This window comes from Columba livia, chromosome 1, assembly GCF_036013475.1.
Source record: "Columba livia isolate bColLiv1 breed racing homer chromosome 1, bColLiv1.pat.W.v2, whole genome shotgun sequence".
Lineage (NCBI taxonomy): Eukaryota > Metazoa > Chordata > Aves > Columbiformes > Columbidae > Columba > Columba livia.
This window is the reverse complement of record NC_088602.1, coordinates 168483121-168495985: the sequence shown is the minus strand read 5'-3', so window position 1 is coordinate 168495985 and position 12865 is coordinate 168483121. Positions and strand designations below refer to the sequence as shown.

The window sequence follows — 12865 nt, the reverse complement described above, 5'->3', positions numbered from 1 at the left end:
TGTTAGTTTCTTCCTACTTGTTGGTTTGTGCTCCTGCCCTCTAAATTTACTGCTGGTGGAATCCAGCAGCTTGGATTGACCCACAATTAATGAACTGAGCCTAAGTGGTGCTGGCTCCATACAAATGTTCAGATTTATTGTTTTAAGACATGTGCTGAGATCTTTCTATGGGTATGTTTTAGCATAATGGGTGATTCTCCTTGCTCTTAGAGAGGGTTGATTAAGTTTTAATGAGCCCTCTGTAAGCTTCAGGAAGACCACAGTGCCCAAACTCGCTTTTACCATAAGGAACAGGATTCAGATGATTCTTCATGTGGGCCTGAGTCTCTCATTTATAAATAAAGCTCAGCAACAATAGGAAAGATTCCCTGAGGCAGCATCTGGGCAAGTTTCTTGGTCTTCTCCTCAGCACAAGGATATCAGCGTATCCGTGGTAAAACTTCCATACCTTTGATTATCCCTGGAATCAGACAATACTGGTTTATCTGTCACTCTGGTATGGTTATAAGTGGCAAGTCTTCTTTCCTTACAGTTATGAAGCTTTTTAAAGGACTAGGTGATAATTCCCTTATTATTGTAGAACACTAAAATCTACTCCTTATAGTACCATCCATGATGTGACCTATGTTAACCTGTTTATTTCTTAGCCGCTCAGTGAAGTAACCATGTAACCATGTAACCAGTAACCATGACCTGTGCAAGGAGATGTATGTATATTCAGTCACTGGTGACTGATCCTCAGAAAAAGTACTATTTCCATATTATCTTCTTTTGTATTCTTCCAAGATTTCTATTGTGGTTATGATGAATTTCTGTCCAAGACAGTTGATTAGAATTCCTGTGTTCTTTTCAGAGTTTTGTGCCTCCATATAGGAGGAAATATAACGTACACAAAGGCATTCCAACATTTTTTTCTAAAGACAGGCCAAACCCATAGAAATTGCCAGGCTCAATAAGTGTTTCTGTAGTAGTTTTCTAATAGCCTAGCAAATTGAGTTTGCTATAACTAATCAAACTTAAGTCTGTCTTGATACCACACTAAAAAGCATTTCCATCCCAGACAACACTAAGCCATCTGAAGCTTTAGTCACGTTTTTGCATTATCCTGATGCTGGGGTGTCCAAAACAGAGGCAGGGTTTTGGTGTGCCTTGAAGAAGTTTGAACCACTGCATGAAATCTTTCACACTGAGCAGAGCTGAAAGAATAAAAGGAAGTTATTTACTAGAAAAAGGGAGCCTTTGCAGTTGTTGTCTATATATGCATACAGGTGTATCTATATACATTTATGCATACATATAAAAGTGCAAATTCATTGCCATCTTCTTTTTCTTTCTCCCAGAGTTGCAATGTACAAATGTACCCAGGCACTGAGCTTACAGTATAAACCTCTACGAGGTCATAATGATCAGGCTCCGTGCTTTAAATATTCTGTTTGCATCTCATATAATATGTTCAGGGGATTTAGAATTTAGTGTAACTATTTCTACACACCATTACATGTGTAGCATATAATCTTGTTCTAGATTATTACTGGTCCATGCTTCTGAAGTTAAATATACATTTCTTCTGTTCTTATAGCAAATTATAAATCTGACCATATAGTATTTAAGTGACTCCACAAATAACTGAAATATGGTAATAAAATACACTGAGTATATATTTACATTTTGGTTCAGATCACTAGATGGGAATTTAAAATAAATCATAGTTCCCAGTTACCATCCATTGCTACAGCCACAGGCTGGTTTTGGAGCACAAAAATCAGACTCCTTTTTGATCTGAAGCTCCATTTCAGGTGGGCACCAAAAGTATGGGGTCCTTCTGGAAGCTGTGAGGTACATGTGTGGTGGGGGTGTTTGGTAGAATAAATAAGATGTCACATAGTCCTAAAAATTCAAACCCACATGTACTTTAAATGGATTGCTACTAGGATTATCTGCTTTGATCTGCTGATCCATTGCCATTACACTAAATTGCAGAATAACTGATGTAACAGCTAATACAGACTTAAGCGTAGATTTTGGAAAGGATGATAGTGTGTTTCTCTAATGAACGTGGAGAACTATAGATTAACTGTGTGTTCCATTGTGGAGATTTATTTCTGAGGTGAAATTTATTTATATTACTGGAACATGGGCTGACTTTTGGCTTTTGATATTTTGTTTGCTGAGATGAGGTAGGAAATGTTCTAGTTGGTATACTTGGTATCTGCCCAACAGTTAATATTGTGGCATTATGTACACATAGTGCCTATGCTTTGAGTACATTATGAAAAAAAAAATCTATTAGAAAAGTTCCAGTGAGCATTTTATCCTCACAGTACACAGATAGTGGGTTGAAAATCTTGATGAAACACTTGCTGAGCTGTGGTGATGTGGCCTATTACCATTCATAAGGGCATTTTTCTCTATGCAGCATGCCATATGTAGAAAGACAATAATCTGCTGCCTGACTACTGACTACTGTCACACAGCACAGTAAAAGCAAAGTCCCCAGTGCATGTTTTTTTTTTCAATAGTTTCAGTTAAACAGTTAACATTTTCATGTTTTTGTCTGACATCTTCGTAGGTGATAGCAGTAAAATAATACCAAAATTTTCTCTTACAATATACTAAAAGAAGACAATATTCACTTTCATTTTGCTTTCTCCGTTATCAAATATGAGTGATCCTTAACAGTGTAAAGCAGTCATCATATACATGAACAGGAGCTCCTTGCACTCCCCTCTTTTGCTGAAATCCCATCATCCTGTAAACTTCAGGAAAAAAAGGAGCTTACTATATTTTTTGCCATGACAGGAGAAACAAATTAAGTATTATTTTTAGAAAGATCTTTAGGCAACAGTGGTTATAGGTTTTGAGAGTGTGAGTTGGGATTCATTCCCCATAATTTTAGGACCTTGATTCGGTTGCCCATACATAGATATCTATTGACATTTTAAATGCTTTTGGGTGTCCCAGGCTGGTGCTTGGGCAGTGAAATTCCAAAGTTCCTGCAAAGCCTCTTGCAGATGCCCTAAACATGACCTGGCACATGAACTTGCAGCCCAGAAAGCAAAGCATATCCTGGGCTGCTTTAAAGGAAGTGTGGCGAACAGGTAGAGGAAGGTGATTTCCCCAACTCCACTTTTTTGAGACCTCACCTTGAGTACTGCATCCAGCTCTGGGCCCCAACATGAGAAGGACATGGACCTGTTGGAGTGAGGCCAGAGGAGGCCACAAAGATGATCAGAGGGTTGGAGCACCTCTCCTATGAAGACAGGCTGAAAGAATTGGGGTTGTCCAGACTGGAGAAGAGAAGGCTCTGGAGATAAATTATTGCAGCCTTTGGTACCTAAAGGGAAACTACAAGAAAGCTGGAGAGGAACCTTTTACAAGGTCATGTAGTGACAGGATAAGGGGTAATGGCTTTAAACTGAAAGAAGGTAGATTTAGATTGGATATAAGGAAGAATTTTTTCACTATGAAGCTGGTGAGGCACTGAACCAAGTTGCCCAGAGGGGCTGTGGATGCCCCATCCCTGGAAGTGTTCGAGGTCAGGTTGGATGGGGCTTTGAGGGCAACCTGGTCTAGTGGAATGTGTCACTTGCCCACGGCAGGGGGATTAGAACTAGGTAATCTTTAAGGTCCCTTCCAACCCAAACTATTCTATGATTCTGTGATTTCCTTGGACCACTGAGGTGATATTATTTAACCATGTTGCCCAATTTGTGTGCACCAGAACTGTCTCAGCTAGCTGTCCAGACTTTGTTTAAAGCTAATGCATATCTGATTATAATCAGTGAAGTTCAGGGCTTGTTCCTCTAAGGTAATGTTTCTTCAGTATAGTATATCTGGATATAGAATATATTCTAAATTCTAAATAATACTGTTTTAACTGGCTTTCACTGACTTAAATAAGAGCTTAGCATGCTCACTGAAATGTAGATGTATTTCAAGAAATCTCACCTTGCAATTCTAAAGAGCAGTTTCTGAATCACTCAAGACATTGAGAACAAATACCATTTCTTTGGAAAGAAGTTTAATAGCATATGAATACAGAAGTTTAACTTTAGGCCCTGAATTTTTGTTCCAGAAATCATTCCTATTAGGTAGATGTGTATAACACATTACATAATGCAGTTTTCATTTTATTCAGAACTTCTTTTTAGAGCCATGAAGATGATTAAGGGAGTGGAGCATCTCCTTTATGAGGAAAGGCTGAGGGAGCTGGGTCTCTTTAGCTTGGAGAACAGAAGACTGAGGGGTGACCTTATTAATTTTTATAAATACGTAAAAGGTGAGTGTCACGAGGATGGAGCCAGGCTCTTCTTAGTGACAACCAGTGATAGGACAAGGGGCAATGGATGCAAACTGGAATGCAGGAGGTTTCGCTTAAACATGAGAAGAAACTTCTTCACAGTGAGGGTGACAGAGCACTGGAACAGGCTGCCCAGGGGGCCTTCTTTGGAGACATTCAAACTCCGCCTGGACACCTTCCTGTGTAACCTCATCTAGGTGTTCCTGCTTAGGCAGGGGGATTGGACTAGATGATCTTTTGAAGTCCCTTCCAAACCCTGACATTCTATGATTCTGTGATTCTTTTTGTACTGAAAGACTGCAATGAGAATGCATCACTGAGTATGTACAACGTCAGTGTTAGCAGACCAACCTTACTTCCTATGAAAGGATTGGTTATGATGTTAATTCCTATATAATATCTTTTGTATGAGACATGAGGTTAGTGTACTTTCATGGTTAAACATTTTTATGAAAAAGATAATGGTATTCTTATATTAATTACGTTTCAATAATATTGAACTGGATAACAGACAAAGATGAACACTAGGCACAAAAAGCATCTTTTTTCACAATTGCATTATATGTGACAGTGTGGTGAAGAATAGATTTTGTGAACTGTTTATCTTGCTGCTTCCTTGCTCCCTTAATGTTCTCATAAAAAGGTGCTGTAAAAAATAAATGTTTCCCTTATTAAATTACTTAAAACTATTATTAGTAAATTAAAAAAAAAAAAAAGTGAATTAGCTCTTTTTCAATACTTTGAAATTTCTTTTTATTATTTTCCTGTAAGGATACATAAAATAAATGTTGGTGAAATATAGAACAACTGGAATAAACCAGTAAAATGCTAATCTGCATTTCTGGATTTGGTGGAATTGATTCAATATCAATAGATTTTAGTGTAACTGAAATCAAGCCACCAGTCCATAATCAAGGGGTGCAGCTCTAATTTAAACAATGCTTGTATGACTTGAGAATAAAAACATTTTTTTAAGTGCTGGTAGGAACAACCTGACCTTCAACTTCCAAGCAATGACATAATCATTTTCACCATATGTTTTTATATGTCCATGAGATAGTTAATTGTAATTGTGGTCATAATAGCATTGTAACAATTTCTGTCTGTTAAAACCTTGTATGCTAAGCCAATCAATCAACCAAAAACCAAAGAAAATTGGTAAGAATTGCCAAGATGTAAATCAGCATAGTATTTTTATTGTCCACACTAGATGAGTCCAGTTAATACAAAACCTGAATTTAAAAACTGAATTTGGTTATTCTGGACATAGAAAACATAACATAGTACATTTTTTGCATCCTATCTTATTCTATTTCTTTTGCTGTGAAACAAAGGAAATGTAGGATGGACAGTCCCCAGTAGCCATTCTTAAAAATCAGAATATGCTCCAGTTACATAATCCTTGTGACAGTTTCTCATGTTTGATGGAGGCAGGAAGGAATATTGTTAGAGCACGCTGCAGCTCTATAATTTTTAGCTGCCACATGATCCCAGGAGCCTAATGTTATCTGACTTGTACAGAAACATCTCTTAGTTTATTGCAATTTGAGCCAAGAACTAGAAGAGAATGACAGCCATTAATCTGTCCCTGTTGACCACATCTATAGCAGCTATCAGACACTCATCATGGGAGCTAATCTTTCCTAGGTAAATGTGGTAGGTTCTCATTTTTCCAAGTTCTTTTTGCCATGAAATGTTCCACTGAAATTTACGGGATTACCATTTTGGTTACCTAAGGGGAAAAAAAAATTGCTTTAGTTTTGTCACCAGAGGAAGAAAAAGGAAAATGAAAACATAATTATTATATGATTTAATTACAAAATAAAATATACTCAAATCTCTTCGTAATGAAACTATGAGTAGTATATACATAAGCAAAGAAGTCACCCGAATTTGTCACAGGAACTAATGTGATGGTAATATCCTCTCTCTGATTGAGGATATTTCCCATTTGCCTAATGGGAAGATCATACTGTGAAAATAAACAGTTATCCACAATAAAGAAATTGTTCTCAAGAAACCATTACATGTCAGACACTTCATTCCCTTCAGAAAGTAGTGAAGGAATGAAATACTGAACAGCTGTATTTTTTTTTTTATGGAATGTTTATTTCAAAGATTTTTTTTTTTTTGCAAAACTTTATTTTTAGGTTCTAAAAGCACTGTCCTTTTTTGAGTTACCACTTTACTTCGCTTGTAAGAAAAGACTGTAGCTACTCTTTTTTTTGAGATTGCAGTGTATTATATATGTTCCTGAATTGGTTGTAGTTTTATGCTTGAACTGCAGCTGGAAAAGTTTTTCTCAGCCCTGTATAGTGGGGCATGTAACAGCCCTGCCTCTCCTCAGGAATATCTTCCAATAAATTTTCGTTCCAAGAATGTCACTCCCAGTCAGTTTGATGCATCTCGGGTGGGACTGGGAATATCGCAAAGCTTGAAACAGAATGAAATGGTAAGCAGAAAACTGTATTCATCACCATCAGCACCAATCTGTATTTCTAACTAACTGTCCTTGGAGTGATGCATGTCTGAGATACTTCCATACACACAAGACCTCCTGGTTTCACTTGCAAGGCTTTCATGTGCTGAACAGCTAAAGGGCAGCTGTGCTACAGGGGAGTTTGAGTTCTTTACAGGTTTAGCTGTTTGTCAGAGACAATTGTTCTGTTTGTTTCTCCCACCAGTAAGTAAATAAGTGCACTAACTACACTTAGATTAACGTGGAATGCTTTTCACTCAGGAAGTTATTTCTTAGCTCCCTGAATGGTGCCTGGAATATCACGTCTCGGCAACAGCATAGTCCCTTGTTTTGTATCTCCACAAACAGTACAGGGTTCTCTCACAGAAATCTCTGATGCTTTGGTCAGGGAGGTTCTTTGATAATTATCTATTGATGAGTCTGTACATAGAGTGAAAGAAGATGATATTTCATGTTTTGTAACGAAACAGGATGACACTTCCAGCTCAGTTAGGATGCTGCTAAGACTCGTATTTAGCCTTCATCCTCACTATGGGATTTCCAAAGAATATGGCAAGGCCTTGGTGGGGTGTCTTCTTGTCAAATCCCTGTCCCTTCTTTGATGAGCTAGGCTTTCAGATCACAGGATACTCATTCACATGCTGCATGTGAACAGTTTTTCAGTTAGATGCCAGGTCAGACAGAAAAGCGTAAGAGAGATTTATGGCTTTCTGGAATGTCATCCAAGTTCTTCTGTGTCAGGGACATTATGAGGATTCACCTACAGCTCCTTTCTAATGCTGTCTGAAAATGTGTTTGATTCATTGTATTAAAGCACATGTATTATTTTCTGAATGAAGTTATTTCAGATCCAAGATTTCCCTGCACACTTGCAAGAAGAGCCCTGCTTTAATACTGCAGACCTAAAGGACTGAAAGTTTTGATGAGATACTTTTCAACTATGTTGGAATTGTCTGTTTCTGTGACAGGGAGGGTTCACCCTGTCAGATGTCAGGAAACATATGGGGTTATCAATGGGGATGTTGCAGTTTCGGATGTCTGCCAAACTGCCACCTGAATTTTCATTTACACCTTCATTAATTGTGACAATATTGCTGAAACCTTTAAATCTGATCTATGCTTTGTAAGAACAGTTTGTCAGTCTGTATCTGACTAGAAACTTTAAGATCTTATCCAGATACCTCATGTTTCTACAGGGAGTATTTCTTAGAATCGTCCACGTTATGTTTTGTAGTATCTGTACGTTTTAAAGGCCAGAAAGTTTACGTTCTTGCAATTATTTCTCATTATTTTATGTTAGCTACGTGAATGTAACTGGGTATTTCCTTCCCTTTGATATCTTTATTACACTTCCAAGAATTATTCCAGGTCAATAGGACCGAGAGGGAGAAGTTTCTGTCATTTCTTTCATGGTGACATTTGCCACAATGCTTTCACAGGCATTCACCTGTGCAGGTGAAGGAGCTCATGTGTGTTCCTGCAGAAGCTGGTTAGGCAAAAGTTCTCCCGCTTACAGCACTGGACCCGCTTTTGTTTATTTGGAGTCTGGGTTTTTTTTTCTGGAGTGGATTTGCCCACAGAGTGGAAGCACATATTGGAGATCCATCTCAATTACAAATAGACAGGCTTTCTCGTGTGAACTGTGCAGGCTGTCAGCTGAGGCCTGCAGACATGAGATTCGAATGTAATCATTGTCTTAATGCAGAGTCATGGGTGTTACAGCACATTTAGGAACATGAAGCACATTTTTGTGGCCCACAAATAAAGGTATTCTATAAACTCACAGACACTGTAAAGACCTCTGTAGCCATGCACAGGCAATGGCGTTTTCCCCAGAATCTGAACCAAAGCATTTCTCTAATAATACAGTTCTAAAGGCATGAATTAATGTGGAGCTTTTGATCTCCTGCTAAGTCGTTCTGGTGCTTGGTTACCATCACAGCTGGGAAGCTGTGCCTTATTTCATAGTCCTCTCTATCGTCTGACCTGATTTTCACTAACTTTACATTGTTCAAACAGCATTAAGAACATTTAGAGAAGGTAAGGATGGTGTTTTAAGTCCCCTTAATGGTCCTTCGCAGTGCCATAAAATGGTAACAGCATCACAAAATATGTCTGAACAGCAGTTTCCTGTGTACCTGCAGGTACATAGACATTTTTAAGCCAGCTATAGGTTGTCTGGCTGAGATACTGCTAGTAAGGTGCATACTACACTGCAAAGCTCTACGGAGGATGGAAATTTCACCAGAGGAGCCAAGTACATTTTCATGCAATTAATCCTTGCTGATCTGATATGTTGCTCACAGTGTCCCAGAAAGCTGTCACTGGTGGCAATTCACATGCTCTGTATGTTTATATAACTTGTTGAGCCTAGGTCTTCTGTGTTAGGCTTTTCCAGGCTGATATATGAGTTGCATTAGAAAGCTCCCTTTTAAGTCACCTGTTTTACAGCGTAGTACTTGGATTCACAATTAGTACTTCATGGTAACAATAGTAAAATATTTGTGTTTGTTTTGTGCCTTACTTTATTTAGGTATAAAAGAGTGCTGTATGCTGCCTTAACATAGAATGAATGTATGAGCTCATAAAATAAGTGTAGATATGCAATACATTCCTTACCAAATACACTTAAATTGAAATAAATTTTTGAAGTTGAAATAGTGTTCTGGGTAGCATTCTGGTTTCAAAATAATTTTTTATTTTAAAATGTATGAAGTATTTGTAAGTTCACATAAATGCTATTTTTATTCACAGATAATGCACCTCAGGTAGCAATTACCGCACCAGGATCTGGTAACCATAGAAACAGCTCTACAGGCCCAACACCTGACTGCTCTCCTCCATCACCAGACACTGCACTTAAAAACATAGTGAAAGTTATTCGTCCTCAGGTAGGTGATCACCATAGCATCCTCTTATTAGCTGTATCTTTCATTTTAGAGGCAGGCTGTGATGCATGCATTTTAAGAGGATATTTTCACTATACACATATAAATAGGTCAAATCCAGCTAAACAGAAAACAAAATAATTTTTGTGTTTGGGAAGCAATCTGGGTAGCAGGAGAAGATTTAATATTCTATGAATGAGCCAAACAACATAAAGAGATATATCAATACATTTTCCTTATAGCATGAATGATTCTTTATGTAATATTTTGTATTTTTATGCACTATTAGTTTTCTTCCAAGTTTATATTCTGTTTTATGAGTATTAATTCACTGTTACTTTTTCAGGTTTTCTTTTCTCTTTCTGTATCTCCATTTACATGGTCCCACAATGTTTCATATCTTCTTTAGTTTACCTTCTTGTATAGTATTGCTTCTTGATTTTCATCCTTCCTAACTATATGTATTTCTAATAGTGTTTGGTAAACAAGATGCTTAATGCATAGAAGACTTGAGTGCCCCTTGTAATTCTTCAAGCAGTACAGCCTTTTAAAATAAAAGCTTTAAAATAATAATAAAAAAAAACTTAGAACTTGATTCAGTAATATAGAGGTAATCAGCATAGAAGAGTTTATCTTGAAATCACAGGAACATAGGATAACATACATCAGAAGGAGCCTCGGGATTATCTAGTTCACTGCTTAAACAAGCATGACATTATTTGTGTAAAAGCTAGTTGTGACAACTACACACTGAATTGACTAATTGTGAAACTTTTTTGGTCTGAACTCTGCAACTGAGCCTCTTTGATGCTAGTGGATGCAGGCTTTGTTTCATCAGTATGATGGCATTTATGTATCTTGATAAATAAGCTGATGGATATATGATATTTTGGTGAGAATTATATAGGGCAGATTGTTTTGATGCTGCACAAGTGAGTGTGTTACAGTGTTGGAGGTGAATCTTCTTTTCAGTACTCATTGGAACACACAGTTCAGAAGGTCCTGCAGGATTAAAGGTAATTACAAGATGCACCTGCCATTTCTCTCTAGAAGCCATTGGTTTCCTGTGGCTGACACTGTCATTGCACAAAAATTCTAACAACTGGGTGATGCATCCCATCCCTCTGTGACATTAGTTTGGTTTCCACGTTCTGGTTTAAATCTAGATTGCAGGGGCTCTAAAATAACAGCTTATTCTCCTTTTCTCTTTTTATAGTTATTCCTCGTTTTGCTTGTTCCTGTAGTCTCCTGTCCCTCCCACTCTACACCAGTATAGTACCAAAATGCCTCCTTCCCTCTAAGATGTTTTTTATAGTAGGCGGCAAGCAAACAGAAAGGTATTGGAATATTGTTGGAACAAGCTGTTGTGTGATAGTTTATTGAAAATAGCATGTAAAAAGCTGTTTCCATCATGATATTGCCAACAGATGGACCCAGAACAGTGAATGGTGATGTTATTCCTGCTACTTAACTCTGAATGGATTCAGCAGATTCTGGGGAGCTATTTCCAGATTTAATTCATACCATTTACTGATTCCCAGTATTCTCACAGTTCTGCAGAACAAAAGGTAGCTGAGCAATATCTACGGACAGAACTTTGCCACGTTTGCTAAAATGTCTCTCATGTGGCCCTACATGTGACATACTTCCTATGCAGAAAACAACAGCAGAAAAGCACACGTAGGCTTGTGCTTAACGCATGTCGTATATCTATGCGCTCATATACAAGAAGGTGGATGCAGTATAGCATTCAGATCCCATTATGCTTCTCCTTTCTCCATGTGTTTTATGCACATTGCTTCAGTATTCTTCCTCTGTTTTTTTTGCTTTTTTTTTTTTGTTGCTTACCTAACTGCCTCCCCCCAAAATCTCAAACCAAGAATTTAGACAAAGAACTTCTAGATGTTTGCAATGTGATGTTTGCAAACCATTAGTGTTAATTCTGCCTGCATATTTAATTCCTTTATTCCATGCCTGCTGCGTTCAATTACATGGCAAGCTCTTTGAAGGTTAACACAATGGGATTCTATTATTGACTGACCTCTCAATACTCATGTAAAACTAATGAATAGTGTTACACAATGCATGCAAAATAATTAATTTTCTGTTGCCTGCCAGGGCCTTTTTGCATTTTTCTAACAAAATAAACAGATCTATATGGGGATAATATAAATTTCCAAAACAGCTGTCACTCTTTTCCCCTTTTCATATGTCTTATGCATCCAGCACAGGAAGGTGCCAGTGAAAGGCACAATGGGAAACTCTTCAGCAGCTAGTTTTGCATTAGGCAGGCTTTGGTAGCTTGGATGAAACTGCCAGGGAAGTCTGGCCTTTCAACTCATATTAATTTCCTTTGTAGCCTTAGTTATCTTTCCTGAAGAGTTGTGTGTATAACAGTTTACCCACAGTGAGGAGAAACACTGTGTTTCTGGGTAAGCAGCAGCAGAGGGGACTGAAGATTCCTTCCTCCCACCAGTCTAGTTAGGAATGGCAGTAGCAGAGAGTGGAAGGAGAAACCTGGTGAGCTGACTTTGAAGGCAGAGGTGGGGTCATTCCGCCTCCCGTTTTCTTTGGCCTTTTCTTTCTAAGACTGCGTGTCAGCTCATGTGATGGCAGTGCATATACATGCTTCAGCACACGACAGATTTTGAAGATGTTTGTATGAATGTGAGGTTTAGCACAGCACAGTGGCCCCTCCTCTCTCCTCTTCCAGCCACTGTCATACCAAACACAGCTGGCTGGGGACTCTGTCAGCTACAACTGCTGAAGAGTTCCCAGAAGAGGAGGGAGGCTGTGATGCTGCACTGCCAGCCTGTGGAGAAGTACCACAGCTGGGAAGTGTGTGACAGGAACTATGTCATACACAACGTGTGAATCCCAAGGGGTCCGGGTCATGGACAGTTAAGGGATTCCCCAGAGTACACCCAAACTTGTTTTGTCTTTTTCCTTCTAGTTATCTCTTAACCTGGCCTTAATTATTCCCCTTCTTATATTACAAACATACCATCAGGAATTTCTATTTTGCCTTTCTATTCTACCTTTCACTCACTTTTCTGGAAATTTATCCTTTCTTCCATTAATTATGATGAATTTTGAGGTGAGAAACCTGTGTTTGTTGTGAACCTACCACTCATCTCTTCTGGAAATTTATCCTTTCTTCCATTAATTATGGTGAATTTTGTGGTGAGAAACCTGTGT

At 38.2% G+C, this 12865-nt stretch overlaps 1 protein-coding gene across 14 annotated transcripts in view; it reads left to right on the top strand.

The window, feature by feature from the left end:
* ANKS1B (ankyrin repeat and sterile alpha motif domain containing 1B) overlaps nt 1-12865 on the top strand; it is a 436519-nt gene that overhangs the window by 146890 nt on the left and 276764 nt on the right. For all 14 annotated transcript variants that reach the window (XM_065043836.1, XM_065043965.1, XM_065043826.1 and 11 more), the window contains one exon: nt 9534-9670. In XM_065043836.1, the coding sequence (XP_064899908.1) occupies nt 9534-9670 (137 nt within the window). The remainder of the gene's footprint in view (nt 1-9533; nt 9671-12865) is intronic.